Source organism: Candoia aspera, chromosome 1 (assembly GCF_035149785.1).
Source record: "Candoia aspera isolate rCanAsp1 chromosome 1, rCanAsp1.hap2, whole genome shotgun sequence".
In the NCBI taxonomy this organism is placed as follows: domain Eukaryota; kingdom Metazoa; phylum Chordata; class Lepidosauria; order Squamata; family Boidae; genus Candoia; species Candoia aspera.
In genome coordinates, this window is record NC_086153.1 from 25,445,912 (window position 1) to 25,463,319 (window position 17,408).

At 40.5% G+C, this 17,408-nt stretch overlaps 1 protein-coding gene across 2 annotated transcripts in view; it reads left to right on the forward strand.

Moving 5' to 3' along the window:
- The first annotated feature begins 4,911 nt into the window (after positions 1-4,911).
- Positions 4,912-17,408, forward strand: part of MSRA (methionine sulfoxide reductase A) — a 242,753-nt gene continuing 230,256 nt past the window's right edge. For both annotated transcript variants that reach the window (XM_063300883.1, XM_063300874.1), the window contains exon 1: positions 4,912-5,104. Coding sequence is in view for 1 of the 2 variants with exons in the window: in XM_063300874.1 (XP_063156944.1) it covers positions 4,969-5,104 (136 nt within the window). In the remaining variant the exon portion in view is untranslated. The remainder of the gene's footprint in view (positions 5,105-17,408) is intronic.

Genomic DNA, 17,408 nt, shown 5'->3' on the forward strand with positions numbered 1-17,408 from the left:
GAAAATGTAGAAGCAGTGAAAGACTTTGTATTCCTAGGTGCAAAGATTACTGCAGATGCTGACTGCAGTCAGGAAATCAGAAGACGCTTAATCCTTGGAAGAAGAGCAATGACAAATCTCGATACAATAGTTAAGAGCAGAGACATCACACTGACAACAAAGGCCCGCATAGTTAAAGCAATGGTGTTCCCTGTAGTAACATATGGCTGTGAGAGCTGGACCATAAGGAAGGCTGAGCGAAGGAAGATCGATGCTTTTGAACTGTGGTGTTGGAGGAAAATTCTGAGAGTGCCTTGGACTGCAAGAAGATCAAACCAGTCCATCCTCCAGGAAATAAAGCCAGACTGCTCACTTGAGGGAATGATATTCAAGGCAAAACTGAAATACTTTGGCCACATAATGAGAAGACAGGGCACCCTGGAGAAGATGCTGATGCTAGGGAGAGTGGAAGGCAAAAGGAAGAGGGGCCGACCAAGGGCAAGATGGATGGATGATATTCTAGAGGTGACGGACTCGTCCCTGGGGGAGCTGGGGGTGTTGACGACCGACAGGAAGCTCTGGCGTGGGCTGGTCCATGAAGTCACGAAGAGTCGGAAGCGACTAAACGAATAAACAACAACAACATTCTGGTAATGATCTCCATACTTCTCTTCCATGCATGAGGCATAATCTTTCTCTCTTTATCACAATGAATATATTCCATTAGAAGAATTGGATGCATAGGCTTCAATGTTACCCACATTTATTTAAATGATAAGTTCAGTATTACTTAACTATGAAGAGTTAGTGTCTAAGAGTACTTTGATATGTTTGTTTGTTTGTTTAGCTTGTATAGCTGCCCATCTCACGTGGCTCTGGACAGCTCATAATAAATAAATAAATAAACAAATATATAGATTTTGCCATTGATTTACTCATGTAGGGGGCTGAGCATTGTACAGCTTAATCAAACCACTCACCATTGCTCTTGGAGCCATCTCCTTCTTGCTACAGTTATGAAACTTTGTGCAAATAAGAAATGTCTATTCTCAGGTCATCTGCAGCAACCTTGCCTAAAATAACAGGGCCGTCAACTAGATGCCCTGCAGTTAAAAAATATTCCTTAGAGGTATATTCCTGCATACATAGTGTTGGTGGCAAGCATCCCAAGCTGACCATACTACCATGGTAAACAGACAAGAGATATCCACTTTGGTAACTTTTACTTTTTGGGTGGCAGGGTGAGGATGGTCATGCTGGATTTCCTTTTCTGTGCAAAACTGAGGCTTTTGGTTGCTGTCCCCAGTTGAGTGCAGATTATCTGAGACTTGCCCAGACCTACATATGAACTTCTTGAACCAACTGAAGACATGATTTTATTAGCCAAGAGATCTCTAAGCTAGCTCTGGACTACGTCTTAGTATGCATCTGCTTATTCTCTGAGTATGCCCACACTAAAAAGAGTTGATGACTCTGTCTTGGTGCTCCATGCTAAAAACTGGTCTGACTAGAATGGCAATTTCTCCATAATTTTAATGAATCTTGTTTACAAAATACATGGTCAGAAACTTACAAACTGGTTATTATGTGTCCTCTTGTACTTTTCTTCTTCCCTTGGATGAGCCTGGTTTTAAGCTTTGAAATCCAACTGCTAAAAGCATTTTCTGATGTAAAGCAGTAGAGATCTGTGATGCTGCACTTTGTCTAGAAATCCACCAGATGGCTTTGGAGAACTCATGACTAAAACTGAAAACTTCCTAGAAGGAAAATAAACCCCAAAGGGGGGTGGGGGGGAACTGTCCATTTAATAATGTTTAGTGTAATCCTTTAGATACAGAATGGCAAGATAAAGCACATGATTCTGTACATTCATAATCTATTTGTGATGTCTTAGATGTATTAAGAAGTTAGTGACACACGGATCATAGTTAAGCCTAAGAAAATTCCATTTCAACCTCTGTTTCATTCATGCTGCAGAAAACATCAATATATGAGTTGTAAAAAACCCTCAACCCTCACTTTATCTTCTGTGTGGTAACTGGTTGTTGCATGCGCACAGGTGACTACAGCAGTAATGGTTCGGCTGAATCTCATGTAATGAGCATATAACAGTAAACCTCAGCTAACTGTATGGGGCCTACAGAAAAAGAGCCAAGAACACCAAACAAAAACAGTCATACTTCGATCATGTTATGTGAGCCGACTCACTCAAAAAGACAGTCATGCTGGCATCGGTCAGTGGTAAAAAAAGAAGGGGCCACCCTAGGACTCACTGGCTTGACACCATCAGAAGGGACACTGGAATGACTTTGATGGAACTAAAGGAAGCTGTAAGAGATAGAAAGGCATGGAGAGCATTGATCCACAAAGTGACCGAGAATTGGACACGAATGAACAGATAGACGGAGAGACTTTATTGGATGAAGTCTATCTGGTCCACGGAAGGTGTCACAAGACTCTGTTGGGCTAGCATTTTAGATACTTAATACATTTTTAACACTTGTTTTTATCAGGAAGGCTCTGCTGTGCCTCCATTACTGATACTTGTGCAAATATGTGCAGGAAATATAAAATGTTGAGTTCTACATTAAAAAAAATAGCCTGCTTCAGAGAGTTTTCAGTGGAGAAACTTGCATATAGCTAGATTCACATAGTAAGTAATAGTTTCAATTGACCAGGTTTATACAATATGCTAAGCCATAAACTGTTGCTTACAAGTCACATATTGCACGAAACGTGGGGTAGGTAAGTCATGTGCCCTGTCATTTTAAGTACCTTAGACCAGGGTATGAGATGAACCTGTCAGAATGAACAGTCTGTTATTCGTTCTTTTGGTTCGAATTGCTCGTTGTGTTTTATAATTACTTTTTAAAATGCTTCTGTCCAGCTGTAAGCTGCCAGGGTCAATTCTGCGAGCTGGGTGGCCATATCAACCAGCCAACCAACCAAATATGTGTGTCATGAGTAAGGACAATGTGGCCTCCAAAGAGGGCAGGGCTGAACTTTACAGATCTGCTTTTTATTTCGAGGACCTGAAGATTTGAAAAGGCACTCCTTCAAAACTGAAACTCCAAAATTGTTTTTATTTAGATTCAGGGGTGTTGGTGTTGATTTAAGAGATAGAACATGTATCCTTTAACCTCTCTAAAAGCAAAAATGAAAATAGTCCAAAAAATTGCCATGCCTACTCCACTGGTGTTCTAACATCACAGCTCATCTGTGTAGTCTCTAGGCAAGGCAGGAGGAAGTTCAGACCTCAAGCTGTAAAAGTTTACCAACCTGTATACTAAGACCTAATATGATTTTATTCTGTTATTTATTTAAACTCATTACACTGTCACCTGTTGATGTTTCTTTACAGCCAAACACAGAACTAAATTTAAAACCAGCAAGAGTAAACACAATTAAAATAGATAATTAAAAGCCTGTTTTAAAAGTTTGTGCTTATACAGGCTTAAAAGTGAACCAAACTCTTAGGCCCCTCAACTCTGCAGGGAGGGCATTCCAACGAACAGGGACAGCTACAGAGAAGGCTGCTGAGCCACCACAGCATTCTTAATCCTTGTGGGCCTTAGGCAACCCTACAAAAGCTCTTATGATTTCAGTGTGTGCATTTTTGTATATATGGAGAAATTATATAGAAAAAGTTTGTTCAAGTTTTCTGGAATCAAGCTGTTTTGGTTTCAAAGGTGATAACTGCTACTTTGTTGTTGTTTTTTTAATTCATTCAGTCGCTTCCGACTCTTCGTGACTCCATGGACCAGCCCACGCCAGAGCTTCCTGTCGGTCATCACCACCCCCAGGTCCCCCAAGGATGAGTCCGTCACCTCTAGAATATCATCTATCCATCTTGCCCTTGCTTTTTACCAGGAAACAAACTGACAGTTAGTACAATACTTTTAATGTGATTTTGCATTCTTCCAGAGACCAACCTGGCTGCTGAATGCTCTGCTGAGATTTCTGGGCTACTCTATATATCATGTATAACAATAGTCAAATCTTAAGATTACATGGTATGGCCACCATCGTTTCAAGTCATTTTCTTGCAGGAAGGAATGGCATGTCAACTGATACTGATAAAACATGTCCTAACCATTGCCGCTGTCTTGGAAATCAAAGAGAGGTTTCAGAAGTCTCTCCTGAACTGTATACCTGCTCCTTTTTGGGAGAATATAACCTTCTTCAGAATAGGAAGCTCTGCCACTTCTCTGAAATTATGACCACTCATAATGAGCATCTCTGTGTTATCTGGATTCAGGTTCAATATTATTATGTGTTGTCTGCACATTGGCATTCAGGGAAGCCACCATTACTTAAAGATGTTATGGAGAACAGATTTGCCCATCATTAGCATACTAGCAGCACCATCAATGTGTCCTTCAAATAAGTGTGTGTGCTCATATGCAGGGCATTACGTATCAACACCACCCAATTGGTACTGGTATCTTTCTTGAATTCCCAACCAATGTAAGGCTTGCTGATAGACAGAGGTGGAGCAAATAAGGAAGATCCAGGGCAGTATGAACAGAAGCATTTTAGAAACGAATTAAGGGGAGGAGTGATGTCTTAGGTAACTTGGCCAACAGGCTGCTGCAATAATCCAATTATTGACATGAGACTCAAGAGTTTGGCCATCTCACAACTTAACCACAAACTAACCACAGGGGTTTACATGACACACTAGGCTGAATTGTCGTCAGCTATCTTGTGGTTTAAAGTGCAAACTTTGTCGATATCTTCGTAAGTGACAGAGATCCCGTTATAAATACTACAGAGGAGTCAAACGAAGGTTGCAAAACCAGAAGGAGGGTCAGAGGCAACGTCGGTGCAGCGCCACCGCCTGGACAGACTCCCGTGTTTTTCTTTCCCACACGGATCTGCTGGCCACGTGCCCCAAGTCTCGAGCCCGGCACGGACGCAGCTGTCAGGCGGTTCGTTACCGCCTCTTCCTCCCTTTTGCCCTGGGGCTCAAGGAAGGCGGGAGGGGCAATGCCTTTTGCTGCTGCTGCTAGCCGACTCTTCCGTACTCTCGCGACCATGGGAGAAGCCGCTTCGTCTTCCCTCAAGATTGCCAGCAAAGAAGCAGCTTTGCCTGGCAGAAACCGGAGCCTCGTCCGTATTCTAGGTAGGCAGAGGGAGAAGGAAAATACTATTTAATCCCGTTGCTGTGAGACAGTTTCCTGCGCATGCGCTTTGAGGAGGATGAAGGAAAAACGATCAACGATCTTTCTAAAGCCTGAGGGCGTGCATTTGCTTTCTTTCGTCCGAAAAGGGCTTGACGCATGCGCCTGAGTGAGTACGCCTTCCTGGGTCCCGCGCGGCTGCTCGGAAAGGAACAGTAATTCAGCCAATACGCATGCATGTTTTTTGGTCTGGTCATGTCTAGCTCGCGCGTGTTGTGTTTTGGCTAATGCGCTATTTGCCCTTGCAGGAAATGAGTTAATTTGTTCCGAGCTTTGATTTAATATTATTGCTAAGGCTTTTCTTTTCATGGTCTGTTACTGTATTAAAAGCAGGCCAGGTGTTTTTCTCATCGTTTTTGTTTAAAGGAAAAGACTTGAAATTTCAAGTAAATAAAAACACAGACCATGAAAAGAAAAGCCTTAGCAATAAACTGCATCTGGTTGAATACTGGAACACTAAACCTGCAACTGACTGAATTCACGGAGTGCACTAAACCAAAGCCAGCCTCTCCCAGAATTACATGTTAGTGCAATGTGTACCTGAACCCAGATACAGATTTATATTCCTGCTGCAATCTTATAATGCATAGAGAACTTTAAAGCTGCCAGTGAAAGCAGCATCTTAAAAACATTATTGAAAATACTTATTTATGAATAAAGTGACACTCTAAATGCCAAAGTGGAAGAAAATCTTCCAGGCATCTATATTTCCCAAATAGGATGTTTGCATTTTTTAAAAGGACAGTGTTTCATGCAGTATAACAGGGTGATGAAATGTTGATGTGGCATAACAAACCATGCTAAGAGCTTTGTAATGTTATCAGTAGTAAAATAACATACCAGAGATTACATTATATCTTGTCTACAGTGGTTTCTGAGTTTGCTTCTTTCTTTTAATTCATATTGTCCCTAGAGTATCTCTACTTCTCATGTAACACAGGGATGAAGACATCTTATCAGTTTGAGCCGAATGTCTATTGCGAATAAAAGTGCTGCTGCTTAACAATTAAGATACATCCAAGTCACTTCTTTAATTCGTGGTTTATACTTAATAATAATAATTATAACAACGATTGTATGACTCTTTGCTTTCACTACATCCAAAATATTGGATTCTTCATGACTGAGCTCAAGTGTGGCTGACATCAATTGTTAATATGACTCTTGATCAGGCCCTGTCTATTAAACAAATGTATGTCCTCTTGGCTGTATCCCCAGTATTTGGAATCTACCAAGACATCAAGAACTGTGGATTTCTTAGACAGGGAGGATAATTTAAGGAATTATTATACAGTGCTGGAAGAAATTGGTGCCTGATGTGCAGCAATGGATTGTTGATATAAGTTGTTTGTCAATATTTGAATTAGTTATTTTATGACAATTTGAGAAATATGGGCATTTTGTTTTGGAGTTCTGGGTTTTCTGCCATGGCACCTGCCCTTTGGAACATCATTCCCCCCACTCCCCCAAAGTGAGATTAGCCCTGACTCTAGTGACCTTCTGGAAATCTCTCAAAACATGTTTTTTTCAGCTTCTGGTAGGGACATGGCAGACTGAGCAACTGTGTCCATGGGCTCAGCGGGCAGAGCTGACAAGGCGGCAGTTTTTTTCGGGCTCAGGCAGGTTTCCCTGAAGCCCAGGAAAGTTTTCCGGGTAAAGGAGAACTGGAATCACCCCATCTGTCCTCCTGATGGCTGCTTGCAGCCAGAAGATCACCAACAGTGTTTCACATTCAACTGGTAAGAACTAGCTGGGAGGCAGGGACATCATAATTTTCCAAGCCACACTGTAGCCTTAAAGGGACACTTAAGACCAGCCACCCCATTTCTAAATGACTAAATTATTTTTTTTAAGTATGTGTACCCTAAGAGAGGCTTTCTACAGCAAGGAGAATCTGGTTCTCTTGGTGCTTATTATTTTTGGGATAATTTTTTTAAAAAAATTCTTTTTAAGTTTTGGACTTTGTTTTCCTTCCAAATATAAAGGAGAATTGAGAGTAAACAACTGTCTTCTTGTTGTTATTTTTGTACTAAATTTGAAGATATTAGCGTTTTCCTACACGTTGAATCAGCTGATTTGAACCTTCAGCTTTCTGTTTCTATTTTCCCATGAGAACTGTCTGCCTATCTCACTCTTGCTTGTGTAAATACATTCCGGAACTTTTCCATATCTTCGATTTTCGCTGATTAAGCTCCTGGGGGGGGGCGTTATAATCTATGTGTGAGACATGGAAGATTTTAAACAGATTTTTTCTGACTTCCACCAAGATTTTAAACAGATTTCTTCTGACTTTTACCAAGCTTTCATGCAAGATATTCAGGACATCATGGAAAATATGAGGTCTAAAATGTGCCATCCGGTTGGGGATGTGGTGGATGAAATTGAGGAATTCAGCAGTGATAGAAAGTTTCTTCTAAGAGTGAGATTGGGATTTCTATTGAGATGCTGGATGAAGATTGGATATTGGAATTGGAGAAATTTGAGAGAGAGGGAGATCTGCAAGCAATAAGTGAAATTGACTTTCTGGTGGAATGCCATGAAAAAGAAGGGGTCATTATATGTGGGTGGTTTTTTGAAGAGAAGTTGTAATTTTTGAGGGGGACAGTTGGGCTGTTTGATTTTTTCAAGAGAAAAGCTCTGTGCACATTGTGGGATATGTAAATGCTCTGGTTTATTTTGAAGTGGGATAAGGATTAAATAATGTTTTGAAGAAAAGTGCTGACTGGGTATCAGATTGGTCAAGTCGACCTGAAAACATTCCTCCCAAGTAAGTTGGAATCCTTTCTAATAAATGCACTTTAGGAAAAATTAAATCAAATTCTAAGTTTCATGTTCATGATAGTATAAATTTCTATCACAACTTCCTTCAACCCATTCTTATTAGAGTGCTCATATAAATAATGTATTAATCTAATAATGTATTAATCTATTAATAATGTATTAATCTAGAAAATAGATTATATAATATTTTGGGTTTCTTTGTGCTATAGGAAGATCCTGCTATAAGAAAAGTTCCTCTGCTGACGTTTCTAGGAAAATTCCTTATTGCTGAGTGGTGTTTTGCTTATAGCTGTCCAGGCTTACTCAGTAAAGAAAAAAAGTTGCTATCCTACAGTGTAAAAAACACGACGTTTGTAATGCAGTTTGGCAGGAGAATGGAAGCTGCTGCCAGGATATGGTTTCTGACCACCAGTATAACTGGTCAGAAACTATATCCTGGCTGCAGCATCCATTCATTTGGCCAGATTGTCTTACAGATATCATGGTCTGTATACTGCACAATGGTAACTGTGCACAATATATGCACAATATATTGATTTGCAAAGGACTTCTATTGGAAACAAGGACTTCTGATAGCCTGGCACAGGCTGGAGCTCTGCCAAGAGTGCTTGGGAAGGTTGCCATGCTGGGAGTGACAAGTAAGCTGAAGGAAAGGGAAAAAAAGGCAAGACTTGGCAAGGTTCAGCCAGTCGGCTTCTTTTGTCTATTTTCTCTGCTTGAGCTTCGGGAAAGAAAACCATCTTGGGATAGAGAAAAAAATCAGAAGTTTCTGGTACTCAGACTTAGAACGTTATTAAAGTCGCTTGGGATTTTTTTTTTTAAAAAAAGATGATATATTAAATTTGCTCATCAGTGACACAGGAAACAACAGCCTTTTTCAAAAAAGAAATCATCACAGTGTTTGTTCTATACATGTGGGATAATATGTACGGTATTTGAATTTTGTACAGATAAGATTTCAAAATGGGAGGGGGGCAGAAATGAAGATTCTAAAAATGAAAGGATTCTATATCGAAAAGAATGTTATTAGTTTGTAAGATAAAAGTTCTCATTGACTTTAATTTGTTTTTAAAATTGGGGATGCCTTGAAATTTGGACTAAGAACAGAAATTTTCCTTTTCTGTCTTCATAATATACTGCAAATATTAACTTTTATAGGAGCCCCTTCTGAGATGCATCCCCAGATCTTCTGTGAAGCAAGATTATATTCAACCTGATAGTAGAAGTATTTTCTTACAGCAAAAGCGTTTCTTCTTTATATTTTCTCCTCTCCTGGGTTACATTCTCCTTTTATTATTAATGTCAGCGGGAAAGACCAGAGCATGCAGTTGGAAGACACCACTTTGTGCTTGAAAAGGAACAAGCAGTTATGAAGACGGCATTTCTGCTATTGCCCACATACAGTTTGGGGATTTACCTTTTATAACGCAGGTGTGAGATCAGTTTTTTTTAAAATTTCAGGATAAAAATTGTACTACAGAAAAAGTTACTTCTCTTGTGGTTTGATGGTGGCAGAATTAATCACATGAAGAATGTTTTTAGTTTGTGTATCTGTAATTGCTATATCTAGAAGAAAAAGTGCCACAATATAATTATTGGTTTAAGTAGCAATAGCTGAAAATCAGATTCATTGTAATTTTAATTATGGATTTGAATATTGAAGCTGCAGTCTGTATCTGTCAGGAAGTAAGTTCTAGTGAATTAAATGGACCTTAATTTTCAGTAAACATGTATATTTAGAAACTGTTTTCAGGATAATAAGAGGAATAATTTATTTCTAATTTTTCTCCAGCACATGTATGAAATATCTTGTCAATCAAGCCTTGAATTATTTTATGCTTGATTAACTTTTAAAAGATGATAGTTGTGTTACCATCTATTAAAATGAAGTTTCTTATCTTAAAAACACTTTTCATACAAATCTGAGTAGGTGAGGTGAACATATTTATAAATGTGTTTATTCGTATTTGCATATTATTGTTTATATTACAGCTGTAATTCTCAGGATACTTTGGCAGAAGTAAATTCTATAAACAGTGATTGTGTAATTTAAAAATTGAGCATTAAATTAGACAGCACTCTACATTAATATAGTATGAAAGTTGATTTGTTTTATTTGAATTAAAAAAATTCTAAAAACTTGTTTAGCTGAATTATTCCCAGAAATTAGTGCAGCATTATTCTTAAACAGTTGATTTGATAGATAGATCACATGTATGTTTTTGCAAAGGCAACATTTCATGGTCTACTTTATTTCGTAAAATTAATATTTGGTTAATGAAGGATTATTGTATTTTATAACACTGAGGAACCATTATGACTAATGTACTTAAGATTTTGGTTAATCCTTCATAATATAAAATTAACTTAATCCAGTCCGTGTCAAGACTTTAAAATCCCATTGATTTGAATGTTTAAACATGTGCTTATTATTTCCTTTGAAATGAATGAGATTGACAATTCAGTCCTCATGTCCTTATAACCAGTGGGACTCACTCACTAATAATTACAAAGTTCCTGCTACACTTATAAACCACCTATCTGAAATTAAAACTGACTACTTGGGAAGTGCAGCTTGCGAGACCTATATAAAATTGTCCTTACTTGATTCAACTGGGTTTTTTTTTGGGGGGGGAGATATTTTTCCCTGTTTTGCATACAAATCCCAAACAAAGATAATGAAATATGTTCTTATTATTTTAAAAACTAATCTAGTTTTATTTAATATTTTACAGCTAAAGAATACATTTTAAACGTGCTTTGGATAATTAATTTAAAAAGTATTCATGTATTTGTTACCCTACCAAAACTTTAAAAAAAACCTTTTAAGATGAATTATTGCCAAGGAGTAATTCTGAGTTTCCAAATGGAAATAACACAAATGTACTTTATATGTCAACATCCTGGAATTCTGAAAGATTCTGAGAGAATTCTCAGAAGTTCTGGGCTCCAGGTGATTGTTTTGATACATACAAAGGACAGATCCTGTAATATGAGTATAGGTGGAAGTGCAAGTATCATTTAATGTGAAATGCTTTTTAAAGATATTATTTCCAGTGAAATATGAACAGAATAAGTCCTGAGCAAGTTTTGCTGAAATCAATAATATTTTCATCACTATTGATTGTAAAGAGATTGCATAGAAGCAAGTTCCTGATGTAGTATGGTTTTGGGCTAAATAATACATATGGGTTTTTGAATGTTTAAGCTGCAATCTATATATGTTTGTCAGGAAGTAAGCTGTAGTGAACTAAATGGGACTTAACTCTCAATAAATACGTGTATTTTAAACTGTTTTCAGGACATAAGAGAGGAATAATTTATTCTAACAGAACCTGCCATGCTAGCTGTGTTAATGTGCTATGTGGATAAAATTCTTAGGCATTTGTTTCCTTAATTTTGGGAATGCACAACCTTCAGGATAAATCCCTTTTCACAAAATTAGGAATTAGGAATGCCCAATTTGCAGCCTCAGGGTAGTATGTGACCTCAAATGCCTTTGATGCAGCCCTTAGAGCCCATCCAAAACATAGCTGAGTTTTAATTTTTAATATGATAAAAACATGTTTAGAGTATTTGAATAATATTCTGTTACTTTATATTTAAATAAGTTGCATGTATTTTATTAATGTAATAGTTTTAATTAAATTTAAATCAAATATAATTTTTGCCCTACTTCTGCTCTGTATTTATTATGTGTTGCCAAGAGTAATCATCGTGGATATACATCATTTCTGAAAAGGGTTTTATTAGAACTCAATTTTATCTTTATTCTAAAACTTTTTTTTTTTGGTGCCTTTGAGTCAGTGAGACTAGTCCCTGCGGGAAGTGGTTTGCCATTGCTTGCTTCCTAGGGCTGAGATAGGGTGACTGGCCCAAGGTCACCTGGCTGGCTTTGTTCCTAAGGCGGGACTAGAACTCACAGTCTCCTGGTTCCTAGCCTGTTGCCTTAACCACTGCACCAAACTGGCTCTCTATCCTAGAACATTAGAAACATTAAATGCTTTTGCTTTATTTCATTCAGGATGACAGTTATTTCTAGACTTAATTTATACACATGATAACTTTTTTCTCATTTTCACTGTTTGATTATAAACATAAAGTTATTAGCAATAACAACTAATAAAACAATACAATGTATAGCATTTATTAAGAGTGTACTAATTGTAATAGAATATACTATACTAAAGAATTAATAACATGCAAAAACACGTCTGTAGAAAGTATTGTGAAAGCTGTAATGAATCAAGGCGTAACCTTATAAAAAACAACTCTCACCAAACAAACACTAACTTTTTTAGATAAATCATGTTTCGTGCAATTAGAGATTCTCTATGATCGTAGTTAGGGAAACAGCAGAGATGTCTTTTCACTATTTTCTTTTAGCCTCCTTTTCAATGAGAAAAATGAATTTGCCCCCCTCATCTTATAGCAACTGGGCTTATTATGGAATGTCAGTTTTATATTGTGATTAAACAGGGACAGTTTCTTAAGGGCTATCAGAAATTAGGCTTCAGTTAGTATAAATTTTTATCTTTTATTTATCTTAATTTTATTATTTGTAGTTTGTATTGAATTTTAAACTTTATTTCTATTGTAAACCACCCAAAGTCCCTCCTTAGGAGGGAGATGGGCGGTGATAACATTTAACAGATAAATAAATAAAAATAAATGGTGGCCTTGGTGTAATTAGCTTTCTTTGGCACATCATGTCAATCCCCTTAAATAATTCAAGAGATAGGTAAGTACAACAAAAACATTAAGAATAAGTTTCAACAGGTTATTTAATAGAAATAAATAAAACAATACAAAATCAGTCAATAAGAGTGTAATCAATGAATTATATGATAATAAGATGCAACACACTAAAGAAGTGCAAAATAGTGCTTTACAGAATGTTTGGACCTCACAGTGGGCATGCTGAGTATGCCAAAAGTATTCACGGTTGAAATAGCCTGTTCCAAGCTTGGACTATACCTGGAACACTTGGAAAAGCCTGGCTGTAACCCTAACCTGCTTCTCCAGTTGTCTTACTTGAGATGATTGAGATTTATAAGTATAAGAAAACAAATCATCATTAAAAGGAGGCAAATTACCTTAGTGTTAGGGGGGGAAAAGGAGAAGAGTAAGGACAGTCAAAACTCTTGATATAAATCTGCTTTTTCACTACAGGTTAATACTGAGATCAACAAAGACAGGTCCCACTGACCTTGTGCCAAACTCTTCATACTGAAGGTTCTCTTCTAGTTAAGTAGTAACATACCTTTACCTTTACTTGTACAAATGGAAACAACTTATATAACCAGTCTGAATTCCAAGAAACTCCTGTTAGAAACCCCTTGAATAACTTGTTTGTGTGTTATAGGGCTGGAGTAAGAAGAATATGTCCCCTGTGATTGGATGTAGGGATCTTTTTTCAGTAAGAATTCTTCTGAATGATGTCTCTTCGTTTGATTTTGAATAGCACATTGTAACCTCCATGGTTGTGAAGAGCCATTCAGCTCTGGGATTTAGGGAGGTTCAAAGAGAGGAGAAAGCATGGTTTCATGAGTTATATTTTCTGCGTACACGATCATTAGATACAACCCTTAGTTCCTTCATAGTATTCTCAACCACTCTGCCAGCTTGATATTCAAAACAAGACTAAATCAAGAGGTAAATCTTTCTTAGAAGCTCAGTAGGAAAAAGACTGTGAGCCTTTTTAAGAACAATGCAATTTTTTATCTTACTCTTCTGTTTGGGATCTTTCTCAAGGTTCAGGCAAAACATTAGAATATCATAATTATCATAACTGTTTTAGCATCAGTTCTTTGTTAGCTGTCTGATTTTTAATAGTCATTAATTTTCTGGCTGTTATTATCCCTTTCTATGTTACTGTTTATTGCTCTTAATCTTTGTTATTATTTCTATTTATTTATTTAATTAATTTTTATCCCACCTATACTCCATACTTCTACTCGTAAATCTACTCAGATTGTTATTATGTATTCTTAGGGTGTCAGTACATTGTAAATATATCCCAGTTGGTGGGATACAGGCAACGATATGCTAGCTTGTGAAGCAGTCTTTAGTTTAGTTTTAGATGATATAGAATACTTGAGCATATAGAGTAATACTGGGCTTTGGCTGTCCTTGTGGCACACTGGCCTAAATGTGCCAGCACTGATCAGTGTTGTGTGCTTACAACTAGAAGGGAATGCAAGATTTGATATGGATATAATTCAGGCTGATAACATGGTCTACTTTTCATTTTACTGGAAAGAATTATGTGTATGTGAAAGCCTTGGTTGCTCAAAGCCATGATGGGCAGTGGAGGTCATTATTTATTTACTTATTTATCGAATTTGTCACCACCCATCTCCTCCGACCGGAGGGACTCTGGGCAGTTTACAACACAGAATAAATATACAATAAAAACTCCAATAAAAACACAATAAAATTCCAATAAAATCCCATTAAAAACAAAAACAATTTCTTGACTACCCAAGCTCATAAAAAACAGATGGCTATGATCTCTTCAACCATCATGTAGGAGGGGCACTTCAAGGCACCAGCCAACCCCAAGTATGTCGATTCTCCTCCCTGCCCCAAGCCCGGGGGCAGAGCCAGGTCTTCAACTTCCTCCGGAAGGCTAAAAGCGATGGGGCTAATCTTACCTCCGGGGGCAAGATGTTCCAAAGGGCAGACACTACTGCCGAGAAGGCCTGCCTCCTGGACCCCGCCAGATTGAATTCTCTTATTGATGGGGTCCGCAGCATGCCCTCTCTGCATGAGCGGGTGGGACGGGTTGATACGGGGAAGAGGCGGTCCCTCAGGTAACCTGGTCCCATGCCATGTAGGGCTTTGAAGGTGATAACCAACACCTTGAATTGGACCCGGAAGCAAATTGGTATCCACTGCAGCTCACATAGCAAAGGTGTTATGTGCGCCCTTCTAGGGGCGCCAAAAATAGCCCGCGCAGCCGCATTCTGGACCAGCTGAAGCTTCCAGATACTCTTCAAGGGTAGCCCCATGTAGAGCGCATTGCAGTAGTCTATATGGGACATAACAAGGGCATGAGTGACCGTCTGAAGGTCTTCCCGATCCAGGAAAGGGTGCCACTGGTGCACAACACGAAGCTGTGGAAAGGCCCTTCCGGCCACAGCTGCCACCTGCTCTTCCAGCAGGAGCCATGAGTCCATGAGGACCCCCAGGTTACACACCGGGTCTGTCTGGGGCAGTGCAACCCCACCCAGAACTAAAGATGACAAAGTCCGGGATACGGAGGAACCCTTAACCCACAGCCACTCCGTCTTACCAGGGTTCAGCCGAAGCCTGTTGTTCCCCATCCAGACCCCTACAGCCCCCAGGCACCAAGAGAGGGCAGTCACAGCATCACTTACCTCACCTGGGATGGAGATATACAATTGAGTATCATCGGCATACTGATGATACCTCATCCCGTGGTGATGGATGATCTCGCCCAGCGGTTTCATGTAGATGTTAAATAGGAGACGAGAGAGGATCGGGCCCTGCGGCACCCCACAAAGGAGAGGTTGAGGGTCAGATCTCCCCCCCTCATCACCACCGACTGGGACTGGCCCTGGAGGAAGGAGGTGAACCAGCACAAAACTACGCCGCCCACCCACAACTTCCTGAGCTGACCCAAAAGGATACCTTGGTCGATGACATTGAAAGCCGCTGAGGGGTCAAGAAGAGCCAGGATGGATGCACTACCCCCATCCCGCTCCCGCCAGAGATCATCATAAGTGCGACCAATGCCGTTTCTGTCCCATATCCTGGCCTGAAACCTGACTGAAAGGGGTCTAGATAATCCGTTTCCTCCAGAATCTTCTGGAGTTGTAATGCCACCACTTTCTCAACCACTTTCCCCAAAAAGGGGGGGTGGGAGACTGGACAAAAATTATCCAGTACAGTAGGGTCCAACAATGGTTTCTTGAGGAGGGGTTGTACCAGTGCCTCCCTAAAGGCAGCTGGAAACACCCCCTCCGTCAAGGAGGTATTAACCATCGCCTGGACCCAACCACATGTCACCTCCCAAGCTGCTTTTACCAGCCAGGAGGGACATGGATCTAATTGGCAAGTGGTGGCATTTACTGTCTGGAGGATCCTGTCCACTTCCTTGGGTCCAACAGGATCAAACTGTTCCCAGATAACATGGTAAGTACGACCCCTTGGTATCTCCACAGACCCTGCCTCATGCTTGGAGTCTAGCGTAGAGCGGATCCGAGTGATTTTGTCTTGCAGATGTTCCGAGAACTCCTCTGCATGGCCCTGTAGGTGGGTCACTGCACCCACCTTCCCCAAAAGGGATTGAGTGATTTTAAATAGGGCCATTGGGCAGCATTCTGCAGACGCAATAAGAGCGGAGAAGTATTGACGCTTCGCCGCTTTTATCGCCACCAGGTAGGCCTTAATAGCGGCTCTAACCAGTGTTCGGTTGGATTTGGTCTTTGTCTTCCTCCAGCGGTGCTCTAGACGTCTCTTAGTCATCTTCAAAACCCTCAGCTCCTCCGTAAACCACGGGGAGCATCGAGTGTGATGAGGCAAGAGAGGTCGCACAGGTGGGATCCTGTCCAAGGCCCCAGCCGCTTCCCTATTCCAGGTGGTGGCCAGGGCCTCCGCTGGACCATGCAGCAGATCCCGGGGTATAACCCCCAGCTCCCTCTGAAACCCTACTGGGTCCATCAGTTGCCGGGGGCGGACCAATCAAATGGGTCCTGCCTCCCTCTGGAGGGGGGTGGCATAAGAGAATCTCAAGGACACCAGGGCGTGATCTGACCATGACAATGGGGATAGCTGTAACTCTCCCCTCATGTCTCATTTCCACTGCTCCGACCAGAAAAGTAAATCCGGGGTGAGGCCACTGTCTCGAGTTGGATCGCGAATAATCTGAGTCAGGCCCATGGCTGCCATGGTAGCCATGAATTCCCGAGCTGCCTCAGAGGCCCGCCCCAGGGAAGGCAGGTTGAAGTCCCCCAGAACCATAAGCCTGGGGAACTCCACTGCCAACCCTGAGATGGCCTCCAGCAGCTCAGGCAGGGAGGTTGCCACGCAGCAGGGAGGCTGCAGCAACACTCCCAACTGCTCTCGTACACCCAACTTGAAAAATGGGGTCTCACAACCGGCCACTTGTGGGGCAGGGCCCCTGAAGGCCATCAGAGACTCCCAGATGACAACTGCCACCCCTGCCCTGGAGTCTTGACTGGTGCCATACCGTGAACCCAGCCGGGAACTTTTTCGAAAGGGGCACCCCCCCTTTGGGGCCCAGCCAGGTTTCAGTAATACATGCCAGGTCTGCCCCCTCCTCAGTGATCAAGTCACTTATGAGGGGGGCTTTGTTGTTAACAGACCTGGCGTTAAGTAGCAACAGCCGAAGACCAGGGCCCCTGTGAGTCTGCTGACCAGGGCCTGGGTCTGAGCGCAGAGGGCCGGAACACGCCATCAGTAACAAACACCGGGGGT